Source organism: Rhyacophila brunnea, unplaced genomic scaffold, assembly GCF_057557595.1.
Source record: "Rhyacophila brunnea isolate RB1 unplaced genomic scaffold, BYU_Rbru_1.0 scaffold_9, whole genome shotgun sequence".
Taxonomy (NCBI): domain Eukaryota; kingdom Metazoa; phylum Arthropoda; class Insecta; order Trichoptera; family Rhyacophilidae; genus Rhyacophila; species Rhyacophila brunnea.
This window is the reverse complement of record NW_028233361.1, coordinates 35,123,418-35,141,995: the sequence shown is the minus strand read 5'-3', so window position 1 is coordinate 35,141,995 and position 18,578 is coordinate 35,123,418. Positions and strand designations below refer to the sequence as shown.

The 18,578-nt window shown below is 34.5% G+C and overlaps 1 protein-coding gene across 1 annotated transcript in view; it reads left to right on the top strand.

Moving 5' to 3' along the window:
* PMP34 (Peroxisomal Membrane Protein 34) overlaps nt 1-12,834 on the top strand; it is a 43,852-nt gene extending 31,018 nt beyond the window's left edge. Inside the window, exons 3-5 of the mRNA XM_085959564.1 lie at nt 4,452-4,789; nt 5,621-5,875; nt 10,460-12,834. Coding sequence (XP_085815690.1) covers nt 4,452-4,789; nt 5,621-5,875; nt 10,460-10,684 — 818 coding nt within the window. The 3' untranslated portion in view covers nt 10,685-12,834. The remainder of the gene's footprint in view (nt 1-4,451; nt 4,790-5,620; nt 5,876-10,459) is intronic.
* Nucleotides 12,835-18,578: the final 5,744 nt, after the last annotated feature.

The following is an 18,578-nucleotide window of genomic DNA, read 5'->3' as shown; positions in this document are numbered from 1 at the left end:
GTAGTTAGTTTTTTTCCGGCAGGTTCGCCACTGTCGCGTGAAAATTCAGAATCTTCCGAACTTTTTTGATTCATGCATGCAATCTTGCAACTTGCAGGATAATATATGTTTATACGTGAATTTTCTTGTTATGGTCGCGATAATACATAGTCAGCAGTAAATCCATGCACGTGTAAACGGGTTATAATACTTCGAACAAATCCCCACCTTAGTCAAAAAGGCTGCGAGTTAATCTACACGCGTGTAGTATTTGTAAATCAGTTATCGTGATAATTGATTAAAGATACCGGGAAATTTATTATTCAAATATAACGCATTTTTCCCTGTGTCTTGACATAATATCCCATGACACTTTGGATAGTAAACATTACGTCGCTATAGGATTGGTTTCCCGAATATCCGTTTTTGTCGAAATCGACCTCTTAATGCAGAATGTTTTTTTTTATCTAATTGGACGAGAACCATCCCTTTCTTTAAATTACTTTGTAATGGCAATGAATACATCATTCATATGCTGTAAAAATAACAATTTAAATATCTCCATGTATTTAAATATAGGATTATGAAATTTGTTTTTCGTCTTCTGAACATTTGGTCTATTCGGGAAACCAATCCTACAGCGACGATTAGTTTGTATAATACGTACACTTTAATGTGTTTTGCTTATGTCAACAGTTGACATTGCCAGAGGTTATTATTTTTAAGTATCATTCATGCCTTTTGTACATAATGATAATATTATATTCTGCAGAAAATATTCGCATGTAGGAACTTTGTACTTTCATGTAAACTGTAAAACAATTTTGTTATCTAGATCAGTGCTCCGCAACCTTTTCTCACCCACGGCACACTAAAGGTCTTCCCAGAATTCTGCGGCACACCACACGTAAAACAATTTATACATGGACCCAGCCCAAAACATGGACCCAGCCCAGAATCTTCGGCGCGCCCCCTACCTATCGCTAAGGTTAAAGACAGTGTGATATTTTAAAATAACGTTTTTCAAATGGTGTTCGAGGTAAAATTAATCGTATTGATTCTATGTTTAGCGATTTTTTGTATTTATCAATACATCTGCTTGAATTATGGTTAGTTGTCGGGTTAGCAATAATTATTTGTCGAGTATTGACAAAATAATAATACATTTTTTCCCACAATCGTATGTGTTAAAATATAAATTCCAGCGAAGTATATCAGCGCCACAGTCGACTTTTTTTCTATTAGAGCAAATTTATAATTTGCGTTAAACTCAATTATCTGCTTAACCTGCCACGCCGCCCCCTGAGCTTGGGCCCCCAGGCTATAGCCCCCCACCTTGTGGGAGACATGCACCAAAATTATATTACATACTTATTTGATAAATAATTTAAAAAATATACAAACACACGACGAAGAACCAAATGTACATATTCCCATGTATTGTATTATCAATAAAATAATTAATTAATATGATATCTGAGCTTGTTTCAATGAACGTAAAAGTTTTTAGCCTTAGTTTAGTAGCTTTGTCAAAAATACGAGGATATTCTTTATGAACCAAAATCCAGAAAATAGCATAAGCGCTTCTATAGAATTTCGGCATTGTACAATATACAAAATTATTTGTGTTTTTTTGGAACCAATGCTCCGCGGCACACCTAGCATCGTCACACCGGTTACGGAGCACTGATCTAGATATTCAAAAAGGTTTTTGGCGTTTTATTGTGAATTATTTCGAAATACATTGAAGCCTAGAGCAGGGAACCAAACTTCGGAACCCTATATGTGTTAATAATTAGTATTTTAAACTTGTGAGAAACCGGAACCCCTTAAGAGGACGTTCTACAGAATTGGCCTTGAGAATTGAAAATATGATTTTTTAACATGTGGTCCATAATATCTGGTCTACTAGTTAATATAAAAAGGTCGTGTCAAAGTTGTTTGTGTTAATAAATTTGCTCTATGACTGATCCGACTCATATTTCACATTTATTTCATCAGGGCTGTCGAAGACATAAATCATATATATTTATAATTTTAAATTTTTATTTATAATATATATTATTTAAGTTTTGTGCATCTAATGCCGGGTCCACACTGGCAACAAGTTAATTTGCTGGCAACCTCGTTAGATTTTACGATAATTATGATGATTATCGTAAAATTTCTTAAGCAATTATGGTAAGTATCGTAAAATTTAATGAGGTTGCCAGCAACTTGTTGCCAGTGTGGAAATGGCTTAATATCCACTGTGGTTCACATTATATTCCATAACTCCAATATATATTCCATATATATATTCCAAAACTCTTCTGTAAAAATCGTTTCCGAGTTTATAAATGGAAATTTCTCAGTGTACATAGTAAACAAACCTACGAATAAAAAAAGACAAAAAGGAACATGCTGATTCATCGCAGTAAAATCTGGTAATCAAATTCGCCATTTTGAAAAGCGACGATTTTGCGTAAACAAATATCACGTGGTCTGTACGTGTGCGGCAAACTTCGAATGTGTTTGTAATTTTGTGCAAAGTGCGAATGTAATGTTTTCAAATAATTGATATGGATTAATTATACCATCGTATTATTTTCTCGAAATCATAAACATACTATAATAGTATTTGAGTATCAACCTATGTTCAATTTGAATTGGGTTATAATAATAATATACCCGTATATATATCAATAGTATGTTTGCTACAAAATCCACCCAAGTTATCACATTTTAAAAATATGAATGCTTAATATTATTTTGACAGCCCTGTTTTCTGATCGGCTTTACATCTCGCAGGTGTTCATTAAAAAAATAATAATGCTCCGCGGCAGAAATTATCAGTAATAATAATAATGTTTCTTGAAATAAAATCTCCGATGATTAGTGATTTTTGCGAAAAGATCGATTTAAATTAACGTAGTTACGACGCCGAGGTCCTTTTTATACTGAATTATATTTGAACGTCGAGCTCTTCAGCGGCCCCTTAACACGTTTGGTTTTCAATGAATACACATTAAGTAGGTAGGTGCTTATAATATATCAATTATTTATCAGTCTCAGTCGTTGGCGTATTACTAAGGGTTGTGGTCTTCGTAAGCAGTTTCCATTCTGCGTACGATTCTCCTTTACTTGTCCATGGACTCATCTGAGTAGATTCTTGACTTGATCTGTTCAGCGTGCAGGTGCTCTTTCTCTTTTGACATTCGCGCTGCCAATCATGACCAGTTTCTCCACTTTCTACATTTCAGTTGACACCCGTTCAGAGTCATATAGCCAAAGACTTTAATAGTTTATCTAATGCAGGTGGCTGTGAGTCTGGTCTACCTTTTATCATTAGTTCTTCAAGGATGGATTTGTATTTAAAACTGCATTGTCCAGGGGACCTTGAGCATGTGCCTCCAACAACATAATATTATCTGAAAAGTATCTGTCCTTTTTTATTGGCTGTTTATCATTTTGTATGCTATGACGGGGGGGGGGGGGGGTGCAGAGCTATATTCTGTTAGAAAGAGTAATGATTACCATGTGACACCTAAAAATAAATGCAAAAACTTTTTATTCTTGGATTACTTTGGTTGCTGCATTATTCAAGAATGGATAAAAATAATTTTTCACTGTGTAACGTGTAACTTATTTAAAATGTGGTCAATACATTATGTAATTATAATTTTAACTTGCATAAGTAAATTACCATGAACATATGCGCCTCCATAGTGTGCAGGTTATATCAATTAACTTTTTTACGAATAAGTATACACATTTGGTCCTAGCCGCGGTTTTGAACCTGCGACAACTAGACCGGCTGTGCGCCGTGGGTGCATTATTTTTTGAATCAGTATGCGTACCATCCAGCGTTAAATCGTCCGGGAACGATTTGGGGACGCTGAAACAGGAACGCGACTTAGGGCTTGCGCAGACAGAGCGCGGTCAGGCGGTCTGCGTTCCGCGTTCGGAGTTCGGCGTTCTTTGTACTGTATGGACTTCATACTGTATGGGTACACAGCCGGCGGTCAGACCGCGCCGGTTAATTGGAACGCTAGAGGTCTAGAGTTCTATGCCCGGAATTACAAAGAACGCCGTACCTCCCGTCCAGTCCCGTCATAGGAATTTGAGCAGTCACACAACATAGAGCAAAACCACACGGGGGAGTGAGTACGCAACAGCGGTGCTTTCTCACTTCCACTCTCAGTCGGAATATAGCGGTCTCGCATTATGCAGCGCCTGTGTCACAATGACGTTTGTATACAAATGGAACGCTTATTGTTGACCGCCACCTGTCTGCTGTCCCTGAACGTTAGCGGTCAACGGTCGGTTGAACGCAGAACTCCGACCGCTCTCTGTCTGCGCAAGCCCTTATATCGTATCGTATCGCGCGATAATAATATTCACTGCGTGTGAAACTGGGCTAAGAAAATTTATGTTGCCACGATGCGAAAAATATGCCAAACTAATATTATTATTTTCCTTTTAATCAACAGTGGAAGAAGCTGTCGAAAACGGTACCGCCAGCACCAGTAATGGGAACGGAACTTCCAACGGTCACCATCATAAGACCTCCAACGTGATCGGAAGCGGAACTATAAGCACCTTGAAGCGCATATTCGACGCCGAGGGTCTGCAAGGCGTCTACCGCGGGGTGCTGCCGGTCCTCCAGTCGCTGTGCTGCTCCAACTTCGTCTACTTTTACACCTTCCACGGACTGAGGAGCGCCGTCACGGATAAGTCAGCGGGGAGAGACCTTCTGTTGGCTGCGTTAGCCGGCGCAGTCAACGTCATGCTGACGACACCTCTCTGGGTCGTCAATACCAGACTCAAGGTCAATAGTTCATTCGCTTTACTGTTGGTGTTAGAATTCAAGTTAGAATATAGTTGGTCTTCTATAAGCTGGCGTGCCGGTTTCCTCCCGCTTCACCATTCATCTCGTTCCCACCCATTGAAAACTTGAACAGTTGAACGCGATGACACAATGCTTTCCGTGTGACGTGTACGCCAGTTTATAGAATACAGACTAGCTGTCATTTCTTCTAGTAGGTAAAGGTATATATCAGTAGCGGAGGGTAGAGGTAGGCTGTTAAGATCCGCCATAAATAGTGCACATTACACTTTGTTAGTCACACATATTTCTTTTTATTGAACTAAGACTACAATTTAGATATTGTGCACACTTATGCATTCTCACTTATTTGTTTTAGTTGGATTAAGAATACATATTGTTGGCTATTTTTTTAAAATTCATTAAGCTCTGCATAAACCAAACTATAATAGATAAAAAATATTATTCTATCTATAAAATATTCAAAGTCATGTATGATTTTATTGCATAAATATACGAATATTTTTTGACTGTTATAAATATTTTTGCTTGGTTTTCGCAGGGTTTAATTGAATTTAAAAACTAACGAACACCATCTCTAAATTGAAAACAAATACGTATGACTGACAAAGTTTAGTGTTCACCATTTATAACAGACTAACTCTTTTCATTTTCATTCACTCACTTTTCGCCACTGGTATATATTTATATATTTGAGGTGTTTCACATTATGTATGTTCAATATATAGAATGTTACATTCTCGAATATTGTGAATTATTCGTTGAATAAAATAAATAGTTTATTAATCGTCGTTTGTTCTTTCTCCGTTTTAGATCAAAGGAACCCCATACAGCACACTAACAGGGGGGCTCCAGCACGTGGCCCGCGAGGAAGGTGCCGGCGGACTTTGGGCGGGCGCAGCGCCCTCCCTCATCCTCGTCTGCAATCCCGCGCTGCAGTTCATGGCATACGAGGCCCTCAAGAGGAAGCTGATGCCGAGCGGTCAAGGTTCTCCCTCGGCACTGCTTTCATTTGCGTTTGGCGCGGCTGCTAAAGCCATCGCGACCATTGCTACTTACCCGCTTCAGGTTTGTACCTTTTACCCATGTCTAAATGCACCTACTGCATTGATATACTACTGGATGAATCATATGCTTCTTAAAATGACGCCCGATTTTCAGCGACTCGTCCAGTGTTAAAACTTAGAGGGCTCGCACATCAGAACTCGCCGCATGCGTCTTACGACGAATTCGTCGATGTGACGTCATCGTAAACCAAGAAACAAACGTTATCAAATGGAGCTTCGCAGATTGGCCGTTGCAACTGCAACGCGAGACGATCCGCAGATGCAACATGTCGAATTTAATACAGCCTGCATGTCGTATCTAAAAAAAGTCGACTACGCGCAAGCGCACAGCCCGCGGCCATCGGCCATTTCCGTCTCTATCTCTGTCTACACTGTCACTGCTCGCTCATCGCTGGTCACCGCGTTTGACGTTTGTTCATACAATCAACACAATAAAAATGGCAGACGAGAGACTCTCCGATGCGGCGAATGTCGATATCGCTAGGCAGATGTGCGAGGTTTTATCAAGGAACACCGCCTGCCCGTTCTCGGAAGCTTTGATTTATGGCGGTTAGGCACACGAGGCGAGTTGTGATGTGCGAGCCAGCTTACTGTTTTAATATCAGCGGACTTAACTCGATATAAGCTCACTTAATATTTGTATTTGTAGAGATACTCCCTCGCCAATATTTTTTAATACGTATTATATTTGTTCACGTTTTAGGCAAGTTAGAGGATTCACCAGACCATGATATTTTCGCACGATGATTTGCGTTTTTACGTGTTTTTTTCATCTTGCAATGTGATATTTTTTTCCAGAATTCTCTTGTGTAGGCTTCTTTTTTTGAATAACATTTGAACGCATAACGGTATAATAAAGAATCAACAAAACTATTTTCGCGCTATTATGCAGTTCTCCGCGTTAGAGTGAGTTTGATCAGTCAATACAATTCTCTATAATTCGCACATCTTCTTATTCAGTGTAAAAAAAATATTTAGGTACGTAGCTAAAATATTATAAGACGGTTTGTTTTCACTATAATTTTCCGTATTTACCATAAAATCATTGCTATCTAGTTAGTATACGTTCTTGGAAATGGTCTTATATAGAGGAAAAATCATAAATATAATTTATTTATTTTAGACTCGTCTACAAACGCAAGGTCCGAATTATTTCGCTTGCATTTAGCCATTTACTTACTGATTAGTGGACACTGCTTTTGAAGACTAAAACGATTCTCATAGACACCTGATTCTGTTATTCAAATAGCATTCTTGAGTACATATGATTGTGATAAAAATAGTTCTATATTCAAATTCTTATTTTACTAATTTACGTTATTGTCATCATATATTTTTAAAATGTTAATAAGTATACAAATTGTCACGCATGTAGTTTACAAATTAATTCCACTTTCATTCAATTAAAGATGTATGATTTGTAAATTCGCGTTGATGTAATTAACTTTTTTTAAGATGTCCACTTTAATGTTCCGATTTTGTATGTGGCGTTTATGCAGTGTCAGTGCGTCATTGAACGCAGTCGTATTCAAGATTTCGTCGTTTTGGATAAAAAGCGTTCTACGCTCACGTGCAATCCCATACTGTGTCGAACACAGAACAGATTAATAAAATATAAATGTAAAAGCCATCGCCATGGACCAAACATTTGAAGCAGGGCAATTTTATGGCAGACATGCCATAAAACCCAAATATAACAAAACATACCGACAGCCCTCAATATTGGCATGCACGTTAAATTTACGTGACAAATTTTAATGCATATTATTATCATACATATGTATAGTAAAAACGAAACAATAATGCGGTCGGTCGATAGTGTGCGTGCGTATGGGGAGCCGTGATAAATGCCTGGCAGCCGATGACCGCGTATTCATACGTATACGTACATATACAATCGACGAACCGCATCATTGCTTCGTTTTTACTGTATCTAACTATTGAGAATAACATATTTTTTAACAAGTGCTTTAGTTTATCCCATATTTTCCACACTCAGCAGCGTTGGGCTGCAGACACACGGCATTGCAATGGAAATGCGTAGACGTGTGTCGCCGTTAGAATCACGAATTACTTAGATAAAATAAATCCAATTGGTGATTCTAATCGGATCCAATTGGAATCAAATAAGACCCTGCGTCAATGCACGTCTATGCACGTTGACTGCAATGCCGTGTGTCTGTGCCCTTAGTCTGTTATTCCATCCCCCTAGGCCAGGGTAAGTTAGTTCCCATTAATTTTGTGTTCCCTGGTGTCGAACGTAAAAGTGAAATTAGACCATGTTATTGCATTATTGAATTTAGCGTTTATTAATGTATGCTATATAAAATTGTACCTACAGATTGTGGTGTCATCTTTATCTTCTCAAAATACAATTTATTGTCATAACGTGAACTTACTTAAGTGTATGTATGAGATGAAAAAGAGATACATTATTTTACCACTCAATATACGTTAAATAATGGCGAATAGCATAACATATGCATACTAATATATTATAATCGTTATTTTTAGACATAGACCTTTAATCTCTTAGGTAAAGTATTTGTACACGACTTTCCGGATACTGGATGCTTATGTCGAGGCCAATGGGAGTTTTTAAATTGGATTTTAGTACTTACCTAGGATTAGGGCTGTCAAAAATGTATTGATCCTTTTTGACCGATACTTCGATACTTTGGAATCAATACTATTCTTCCAGCATCAAACCGATACGTTTTCCCTAATTAGAATATTTAAGTGCTGATTGGTGATTAGGATGTATTAGAATATTTGCAATTATTTTCAATGTAGTTTTATCCATATTTTAACTCCAGATAGATAGAGCATAATATTATAGATGTGAAAGAGAAAGAGTTTTGTTTTAATATTCTTCGTTTGTCGTTTGCACAATAAATGTAGGTAGGTGTAAACCGTAAATAATATATTATCCGTCATTATAAATACATAACGAAATAAATATGTACCGTCAAATGGGGTGGAATTAAACCAATACAATTTTCAAAACATTCTTAGCCTAAAAAATGTTATAAATATTATTTTTCAAGAAAATATTGCATTTTTATAATTGGGTATCGACAGTTTTCTTCCGATATGATATCGATACCAAGTATTAATACTTTTTCTTTGGTAATGACAGCCGTACCTAGTACCTAGTATTTACATAACTATCATTTTTCAAATACTTTGGCCGTTAATGTAAATACTTATTCATTCATAAAAATTCATATAAAATAAAATCAATTAGGTACTATCTATCATTGATAAAAATATGGTAGGTAGTAGGCACCTACTTGGATAAAAGGGCATCATTTAAAGTTTAAATCATAGACATTGCAAAACAGTAAAATCTTCTTCAACACCTCAAAATAAGTAATTTTATTTATTAAACCAATTAGTAGTACGAGAAGAATTCAAACTAATTATTATAGTTATATTAAATATATGAATATCTTTGGATAATTGATGGATGTGCCGGACTTGTATATCAATAAAAAAAACATTAAAACGTATGATGATCGAGTGTTTTGAGAACAAGCACTGTCAGCAAAATCACTGACACATGAATCGATCGCGAAAATATTATTTATTTATTTTTATATACATTTTTTTCACATGCCATCAGCATATCAGTTAGTCCTTACACTCCGTACTCATTGAGAAACTTTGATGGCGATAATAAGATTGTTTAGTACCTACATATATTTTTAGCATACAAATTTCACACGAATCTAATTACCAATTGCAAATAAGAACTTTTACCTCAGTAATATTTATTAATATGTATTATCTTAAACAGGGCTCGAAATGGACTGGAACGCACCGGAGCGCCGTTCCGTTTAATAAAATCTCATAGGAAAATAATTTGACCGTCTGAGCTAGATCGGCCATAAAACAAAAAACCTAACACTTATTTTTATAAAATACTCATAAATTTAGATAACTATGTTAATATTTTCGTAAAATCATCGAGCGCTCCGGTTCGTAAAATTTTCCATTTCGAGCTGATCTTAAAATGCATTCCTCACGAAGGTATGGGATACTAAGTGTCAGCATTATTCAATCGTGAGGAATTCAATAAAATAAATAGGCTATCAAGATTGAATGAATATCTCACTCCGCTTTTATCATGATCGTGTAACAGTCACTCCATATCAGTCACTCAGTATCATTAAGCCTAGTTTTTATATCTTATTGACTTTATTGTACCTGTGCAAACTGTACTTAACAATCCAGGCAATAACCGCTCTTCACTCACTCCTCCATAATTCAACATACTCAACTCTTCACTCGAAAAAGTATATAGTTAATGTATGTGGTAGTTTAAAGTAAATTAGTGTCTGAATAAAATATGAAGTAATGATATTGATATCCATTAAAATTATAGGGTAGGGTAGAAGCGTAGAAGATTTGAAGATGTGTCAAGTAATTTTGGGAAACATGTTATTAACTTTTGATACTGTTTGATTTTGTCCATATTTATCTTCTTCACTGTGGATAGTCCAGATTGCTAGAATATGTCACAACACTATGATTATAATTTACATTGGAGGTGATTGTAATGGACAACATGTTTTCGTGTCAGGTGGCCCAAGCTCGTCTCCGGCACGGAGGCGCCCGTGGACCCACAGCGATACCTTTGCTACTTCAGCTGGTGAAGCAGCGAGGATTCCGAGGTCTCTTCCGAGGCCTAGAGGCCAAACTTCTGCAGACCGTCCTCACGGCGGCGCTCATGTTCGCTGCCTACGAAAGGATAACCAGACTGGTGCTCTCAATCCTGGGAGGCAGGGCTCGCGCCATGCGGCGTTAGAAACGAGTGGAAAATTCACAATCAACTATGGACATTAATGTTGTGTATTTTTTGTAATATATCTTAACTGTGTTACGTATAGATTCGCCAGATTGCTTGCTCTGGTGAAGTACCGTTCGGAGGACTTATAAAATCATTTGTAACGTGACAAATCACTGAATAAAATTGCTATTTAGATAACTCTATTAAAAAGTACCAGACGATGACACCGATGAAATCCAACATGGCGGCAATTTGACTTAACGTCTGACACATAAAGTGGCACTAATGTGACGAAATATTTCAAACCAAACCTAAAACTATATTATCAATATTGCTGCAATATTTTTATTGGTGTAAGACAGTGAAATTTGCTTACGATATTGGATTTAATCATTGCTTTCTGTTTTTTAAACTTGGATTCTTATGAAATACCAACATTTTGGAAATGGTTTCAAAATGGCCGGGATTATCCGATGCATCTCAACAGTGCCTATCACTTTCATTGTTTTGTTTGTTTGCCGTTAATACAATAATATTTTAATGTAATCACTTATATTGGATACATAATATGTTTATACCCACCTGTACATTAGATACCTTTGTCCAAAATTTTAGGTAGGTATGTACCCACACGTAAATATAGGTTGTGATACAGATTTTTCGCTTCGAAAATTCTCGAGAAAAAATGAGAAGAAATTAAAAAAAAAATATTTATCGAGAAATTATCAATTTCTGGAAAGTCCGGATTGAATTTATTAAAAGGTAATTCACATAAATTTTCTGTCGTGATATCTATCTGAAATATTTAAAAAAAAAATCAAGAGATTTCGAAACCACTCCCAAAATTTTGCGAATCAAATATTCGAAAAAAAAAATCGAGTTATCACAAGGTCTACAAACATGCCCTTAATATTTTGTTGTGATAAATTATTACTGTTCGTAATAGCATTTTTATTGCTAATAATAATTATATTACCTACCACAAACAGGTAGGTACATTCTAATATGCAATTAAAATTGATATGAGTTATTTGTAGTACCTAATATTATCAGGAAGTAACTTCCTTTGTAGTACATAAGTATAATATGTATTTTTTATCGAAATCGAGAATTTCGCACTTTTTTATTTGTTATTGTCCAAATTTTCAATTAGTAATTAAAATTTCACAGTTTTACGTAACCTACTTCATTTATTCGTATTGGAAAACATTTTTTGATTGTATGGATCATAAAATACGATTACATTGTGCTAAAGACATATTTTTTAATATTGGTATTATACTTGTATGTCATATTTTGGTCTCCTATCACAGTAAATTGACATTTATATGGTTACTACGCCAGAGCCATCAGATCATTGTCTTCAAAGTGTTGTCTCGTTAAAGTAATCCACGCGGGTTAAATGAATGTCCATCAGAGACCGCAATATTTTTCTCAACCAAATTCCATTTGAATCACTGAATTTTACCGCGTTTTCCATAATTTATTTGAAATCATATTATATTATTTGTAAAGTGGCAGCTCGTGTGATATTTTTTTATAATCCTATTTCGTTTTTTTCGTTTGATAAAATCATTAACCAAATTGTAAAATTTCGTTAGATTATTGTGTATTTTCATCTAAAATATCAATTCAATATAATTAGTTAATATTTAACGGAATAAAAACAGCTAATAAAACTGGAGTGTATTGTTTCTAAATATTATAGTATGTAGTGATTCCCAATCTTTTTTTGGCTATCCAACCCTGATTTATCATGTTAAATTTCGGGGAATCCCTGCGTGGCTGAAATAGGTATATACATATTTCGACATTGGTAAAAAAATTGCAAAAATGTATACTTACCTACTTGTTATCCAGCTTTTCCTTGTTAAAAACAATGTGTAATGATTTTGTGAATGTGTTTTTTTAAATTTTTAATACCAAGGTATAATACCAAGATATGCAAAATCTTTCATTGTTTTATTAATATGTCACATGGAATTTAATCTTGTTACTTTATTTATTTATTCAATTACATACCAGAGAATGTAGCGTTTTCACTACACTTTTCTTCGAACTTTGGCGTGATCTCGCGCAGCCTGGTCTAGGAATCACGGTTATATGTATTTATTTATATTATAGCGTATGTCCTACGTTATATTCGATTAATTGGTGATATTATATCCATAAAATAGCTTTATTTCAGCATCCGAAAGTTTACATAATATGTAGTAGATTATTTTATTTATTTTAAACATCACACTGGAGTCTAGACTCTAGATAAGTGTGCGCCTTGCCTACGTGACCTACAGGTTTAATCAGAAATTCTTCATTGAATATACGACCACAATGCTACTTAGTACTATAATATATATATATGTACCTTTACTTTGGTGGATGTTTTCTTCAGATGATAGCAAAATTTTAACTGCTCATCCCTTATTGCAGATATTTCGCACAGAGTTGGACTCGGATTTGACTTAATTTTTGAACAAACAATCAATGACACCTGCATGTTTCAGAAAATCGAAAACTTAAAAACCTCTCAAATATGATTCTGAAAGGAAATATGAAGTAGGTCATAATGTCGCGGGTCTAGGATGATTTGGCACCGGGACAACTGGACGCCGCGGAATTCGAAAATAAATAGACGTTAGGTACTTATAGGTAATTAAAAAAAAAAATATTATTATTTATATTTAAATGATTACATTATGATTTAATAGTTGGTGAGAACGTAAATATGCAGACGTAAATAATGATTTAATCGTTAAGTTCCAACGAAAAAAGAGAGCAATAAAGAATACATTATGTTAAGAGTAAAATGAATTAAAACTACTAAGTAGTAGATAGAAACTGATTAAAATACCTTGTCTACGTTCTGTATACGTGTCTACGACAGTGCGGCGTCCAATTGTCCGGAGTCCAGTCGTCCCATTCCCTAATGTCGCCGCCGAAAAAGTTTAGATCATTTTCTAGTATATTGATCAGAATTGTTTTGTCATTTATTTGAACAATGCTTTTGTCATTGTTTCATAGTATTCAAACGTTTACAAACAGGCCACAAAAATAACTTATTTTATACTTGAAATACGGTAATAAGAATTTTTAAATATTTATTTTATATTTTTAAGTGTGACGGTGATTTTCAAAATAGTTTGTATTTTTTATGTTGTAGTCCGATTTATAATAAAATTAATTAATATAATCTCAATGTTAATTCGATAGTATGAATCTTCGTTTTTTTTGTGAAACTCCATTTTAACATTGCTATCCTCGTCAATTTACGATAAATACAAAACTTATATTTTTGAATATTCAATTTGCTCCATGGAATCAGAGAAATGAAACAGTAATGGTAATTTTTATAAAATTGTTCACAAAACCTATGTAAACTGTATCTCAAAATTATCTATCATAAATTACTGACCACAGACAAAATATTATGTGGGTTGGTATGGAGCACTACACGTCGTACCCAAATGTAAAATTGTCACAAAGTATTTCAATGTGTGTATCCAACAGTCTTCTATTCCATGAATACCTCTTATTTAGTTACCATTAATAGTTTATAATATTTATAACATAATATGCTAAAAACAAAATGTATGTTATTTTAAGTTTACTTTGCAACCTGTAATAATAATGCGCGCATAAACAGAAGATTTACTGTGTCGAAAAATATTAAACCAGATAATAACATTTGATTACATAATGCTCCGTACACACCTGCGTGCATCATCTGCGCCGAGTATGTTATGCGGCAGAATTCTCGGGTTGCACGCAGGTGTGGGCGGGTGTCTCGAACAAATTCGCGCCAATCCACAACAGTGTCGGTTTTTTGTGATCATAGAGGGATCAAGAGGCGCTGTGTGCACGTTGTAAAAAAAATCCCTCCGCGTGCATCACTTGCAATGCTTATTACATGCAGGTGTGTACGCACATTACACGGATTTTAATTTTTCCGTGGAAATTATTTCCAGTAACATGTAAAACTGTGCACAGCACGGTAATTTTTTGTAACTGTTTTGAATAGTCTGTAAATGAGGTATCGTTCTTCAATTATTACCTATGGTGTTAATTAAAAATATGTAAATAGTTGCCATGAAAATAATAAGACAGTTTGTTCACCATGCCCATGCAAAATTAAATAGTTTAATCCGCATCTCCTCAATTACACTCCAAAGAAAATGATGAACTCTATATAATATAATCTTTGTTATTTGTTTTTTTTTTATGCCATTTTTTTATGCACGCGATCAATCACCACGGAAAAAAAACATAAACCAACATACAGTCAAATATGTATTTTTTATTTGTGATAAATATTATATTGACATGTTGTTAGAGACTTTGTACTATTAGCAGTACAATAAATAATATTTATAAAATAATATATAATTTAATGCCAGTTTTATCTGACGTCATAAACATTGTGACGTCGATAATGTTACAACACTATTGTGTCGACCCACGTGCACTGTAATGGCGCTGTAACCTGCGGTGGAATTTGACTGGACCTGCAGAGCGATGTTTTAGGACGCGTAATGCCGCGTGTGGTCCGGGCCTTGGGTGGAATGTGAAATGAATAAATCTCAACCACAATGTTGTTATGACTATAATTATTACCTACTTCATTATTTATGTTTTATTTTTTTTCGTTTGCGATTATTATTAGTTGAAAACTAATAATTGCAAATCATCAGAGCATAATCTATTTAAATATTTTTTACATGATTAAAAAAATTATATGGTTTAAGCTCATCTGTAATCCACTGTACTAATTATCCAATTGCGTCATACGATTTCTAGTATTAAATTATTTTATTTTTTCTCCCGAATAACCAAAAAAAACTTGTATTATTGAATATTTTATTTTATTGCTGTGTTCGTGGATGGTTTTGACTAGTGTAGTTTTTTTTTATGAACATATAATGTTTAATGCCTAGCTGACGAAAAACATTTGTATGTGAACAATATTTTCTATCCGTACCGGAATACAAAAAACAGGCAGATCACTTTGTTGTCTGGACTAGGCACAATAAGGTTTTCATTTATAGGTACTATTTACCATATGTCCTATCCGTATTTGTTTGGGATGCAAGAAATGGATAAAATACTTTGTGAACTTGTAAATTTGAAAATAAATAAACTTTATTCAATTCGCACATATTTCTTATTAATGTTTTATGTATTTAAATCATGTATCCACCCTTTAATACCAGTTGTAGGTAGGAACCTATTTATCTTATGGTTTATTAAAAAAAATAGAAGAAAACACCCACGGTGGCCGCGCGGCTTAAGTGTTGGTCTCAGGTTCGAATTCAGGGTCTGGCAAGCACACATATTGTTTTTCAATTTGTGTGTGAGTCATGGTATAGAATAGCTTGAGCAAGTGGCTGACAACAATTTCTCGTAAAAACAAAATCTGTTAATACAAACCTCTACTCTGTGGAGGCCCATAATAATATGATCCTATTAGGATCGGACATGGTCGGGGAAAAAAAAAGATTGGGTCCGAACCGTTCCTATTTTTAGAGTTCGCTTCATGTGGATAAATGGAATGAAGTTTGCTTACATCAAATGAAAAATTGGAACCCAGGATTCTGAAGATTCGTAATCATGGGTTACAATCACGGTTCCAAAATGCGAGCCTAATACCACAAGGTTCTAAATGCATTACTAAAAAACTACATTAAGAACCTTATAGTTATATACTTGTGAAAATAATTGAGGGGTTATCAGAGTTCGATTCCGTTTCTATGTACTGCTCTAACCTAAACATAATATTGTAATAAGTCAGCCCTGCGGGTGCTCGGGGTTCGATTTTCGATGAGGTCACATTACATTTTTGTGATTTTCTAGTTTCACTTATATATTACTAAATACACTACTGATTCACTACACTACTGTCATTGGGCCTCATGGAATATAAAATCAAATAATGTCATCTGGGACTACTAATCTTCATGCAAACTCTCAAATTAATGAGAAAGTATGCCTTTATTGTTTTACACACAAAAAAATGCACTTAGCTACGTCAAACTGGAACTTGCTTCAGTGATTTTATAAGGAAACCAAAGAAGGTCACATCTGGAAGAAGGTTCGACGTATTTGAGTTCATTAAATTTCGTGAGCTGCAACTTCAAAAGTATAGTGAGTATAATAGATATGTGAACTTCAGCGACGCTCAACCTTTTATCAGATGGAAATTTACGAGTGAAATGAGTCAACAATTTAGCATCTGTTCGAGTTTGTATCAATATTTACGATGACTGTCTGTTTTTTCGTGTCCGGAAACTTGTACGTATGCAGTTTACCGTATCACACTTCACAGTGAAATGTTGTATCAGAAATATATGGCCGTATTATAAAGACCGTCCAACCTCTTTGGGTCGTATAGTACTGACATAAAATTCATGTCGGTTTACAGGTAGCCAGCAGCAAACAAATTTTTAAAATAGCCGATATACTGGATTATTTGTTAGGTTAGGTTTTCATTCTTGAATTCATGAATTTTCCTAAAACCAGCTATGAAAATTGAATTGTTCATATTAAATCTAATAAAATTGGAGACCGTATAGTATACGGTTATCTGTTTCCGATAGGAAAGCTTACGGTGAATTTACAGGTAACCCTGTTATACATTATATTATAGGTATATAGGAAAGTCCTTTATTTTTAGCTCGGCGTCCCCAAAATGTGTAGTCTGTTTCTTTTGAAATTTGAAAAACGAAAAGGAGAAAAAAACCCTTAAGTTTCATTGTGATAGGGATTCTTTCGATTGACACCTCGGAAAAGACCACTAACTCAATGCACAGGTTTTTATTTTACCACTAGGTATAGTTTACGAAAAATATATTCATAAATTAATATTTAATTTTTATCCCTAGTTAACATCCAGGGGCGGCTTTGTCAGTAGGTACCTGAGTGCAGAAGTGACAAGGCCTCATAAATTAAAAAAAAACAATACCTATTAAGCAAACGAGCGAAATCCTTGGTAACAAAGTTTCAAAACTGTGAAAACGCTGTTCTTACAAAAAATTATTATGGCACCATTGTTTGCAAAGAATTAACGCAGTGAGGAAATCATTGCAGTCAACAATGGTTATTACCATACATAGGATGTAGAATTGTTATCTCGTCTCAAAGCATTAATTATTGTCTAAATAAGAAATGATTGATAAAAAGAACTTTTTATATACAACGTTTTTAAATTTTCTGTTGAATCATAATATTATAAACTTGACTTGACTAGGTTAAACGATCAAAAAAAATGTATTTGCTAGAAATACTGAATAATGAAATGTCATTTCATATTGATTTCCATAGTAACGCACGTACTTATATATTAATAATTTAGTTGCTAGGACGGTATCATATATTATTATCATTATCGTTATAATAATGGTATCGAAATAACTTTTCATACAAAACAGAATTAACTGAAAATGAATTTAATTCTACTTAAAGATGGCTAAAAGTATTAAAAAATGCATTGGCATCGTGTCCTGATATATTCTAAAAGTTTCAAATCTCTAACTAGTCGGGAAGTTCGTTAAAAATCGATTGCAAGATTTGTACCGGACAAATAAGAATACGAGCTAAGAAAAACGTTGTAAAAATACACAGTGTATAAGGGGGGACATGCTCGTCGAAGGTCAAAATTGAGTTTTTATTGTATTTTAAAACCATGATCCTGGACACTCCTTAAACGTTGTAGATAATCTATTTATATAATTTTGAAGCCTTATTATCCTTTATAGTTATTTTAAACATTTGATGACAGCATAAAGTATTTTTGTTACATTAAATAGTATTCTTTTAAACCTCTCGCTCTAATGTTTTAGAATATAGTCATATTTCGGTACATAACTGTGCAGTGGTGTTAAGATTTTTTACATTTATTAATTTTTAAACGCATTTATAA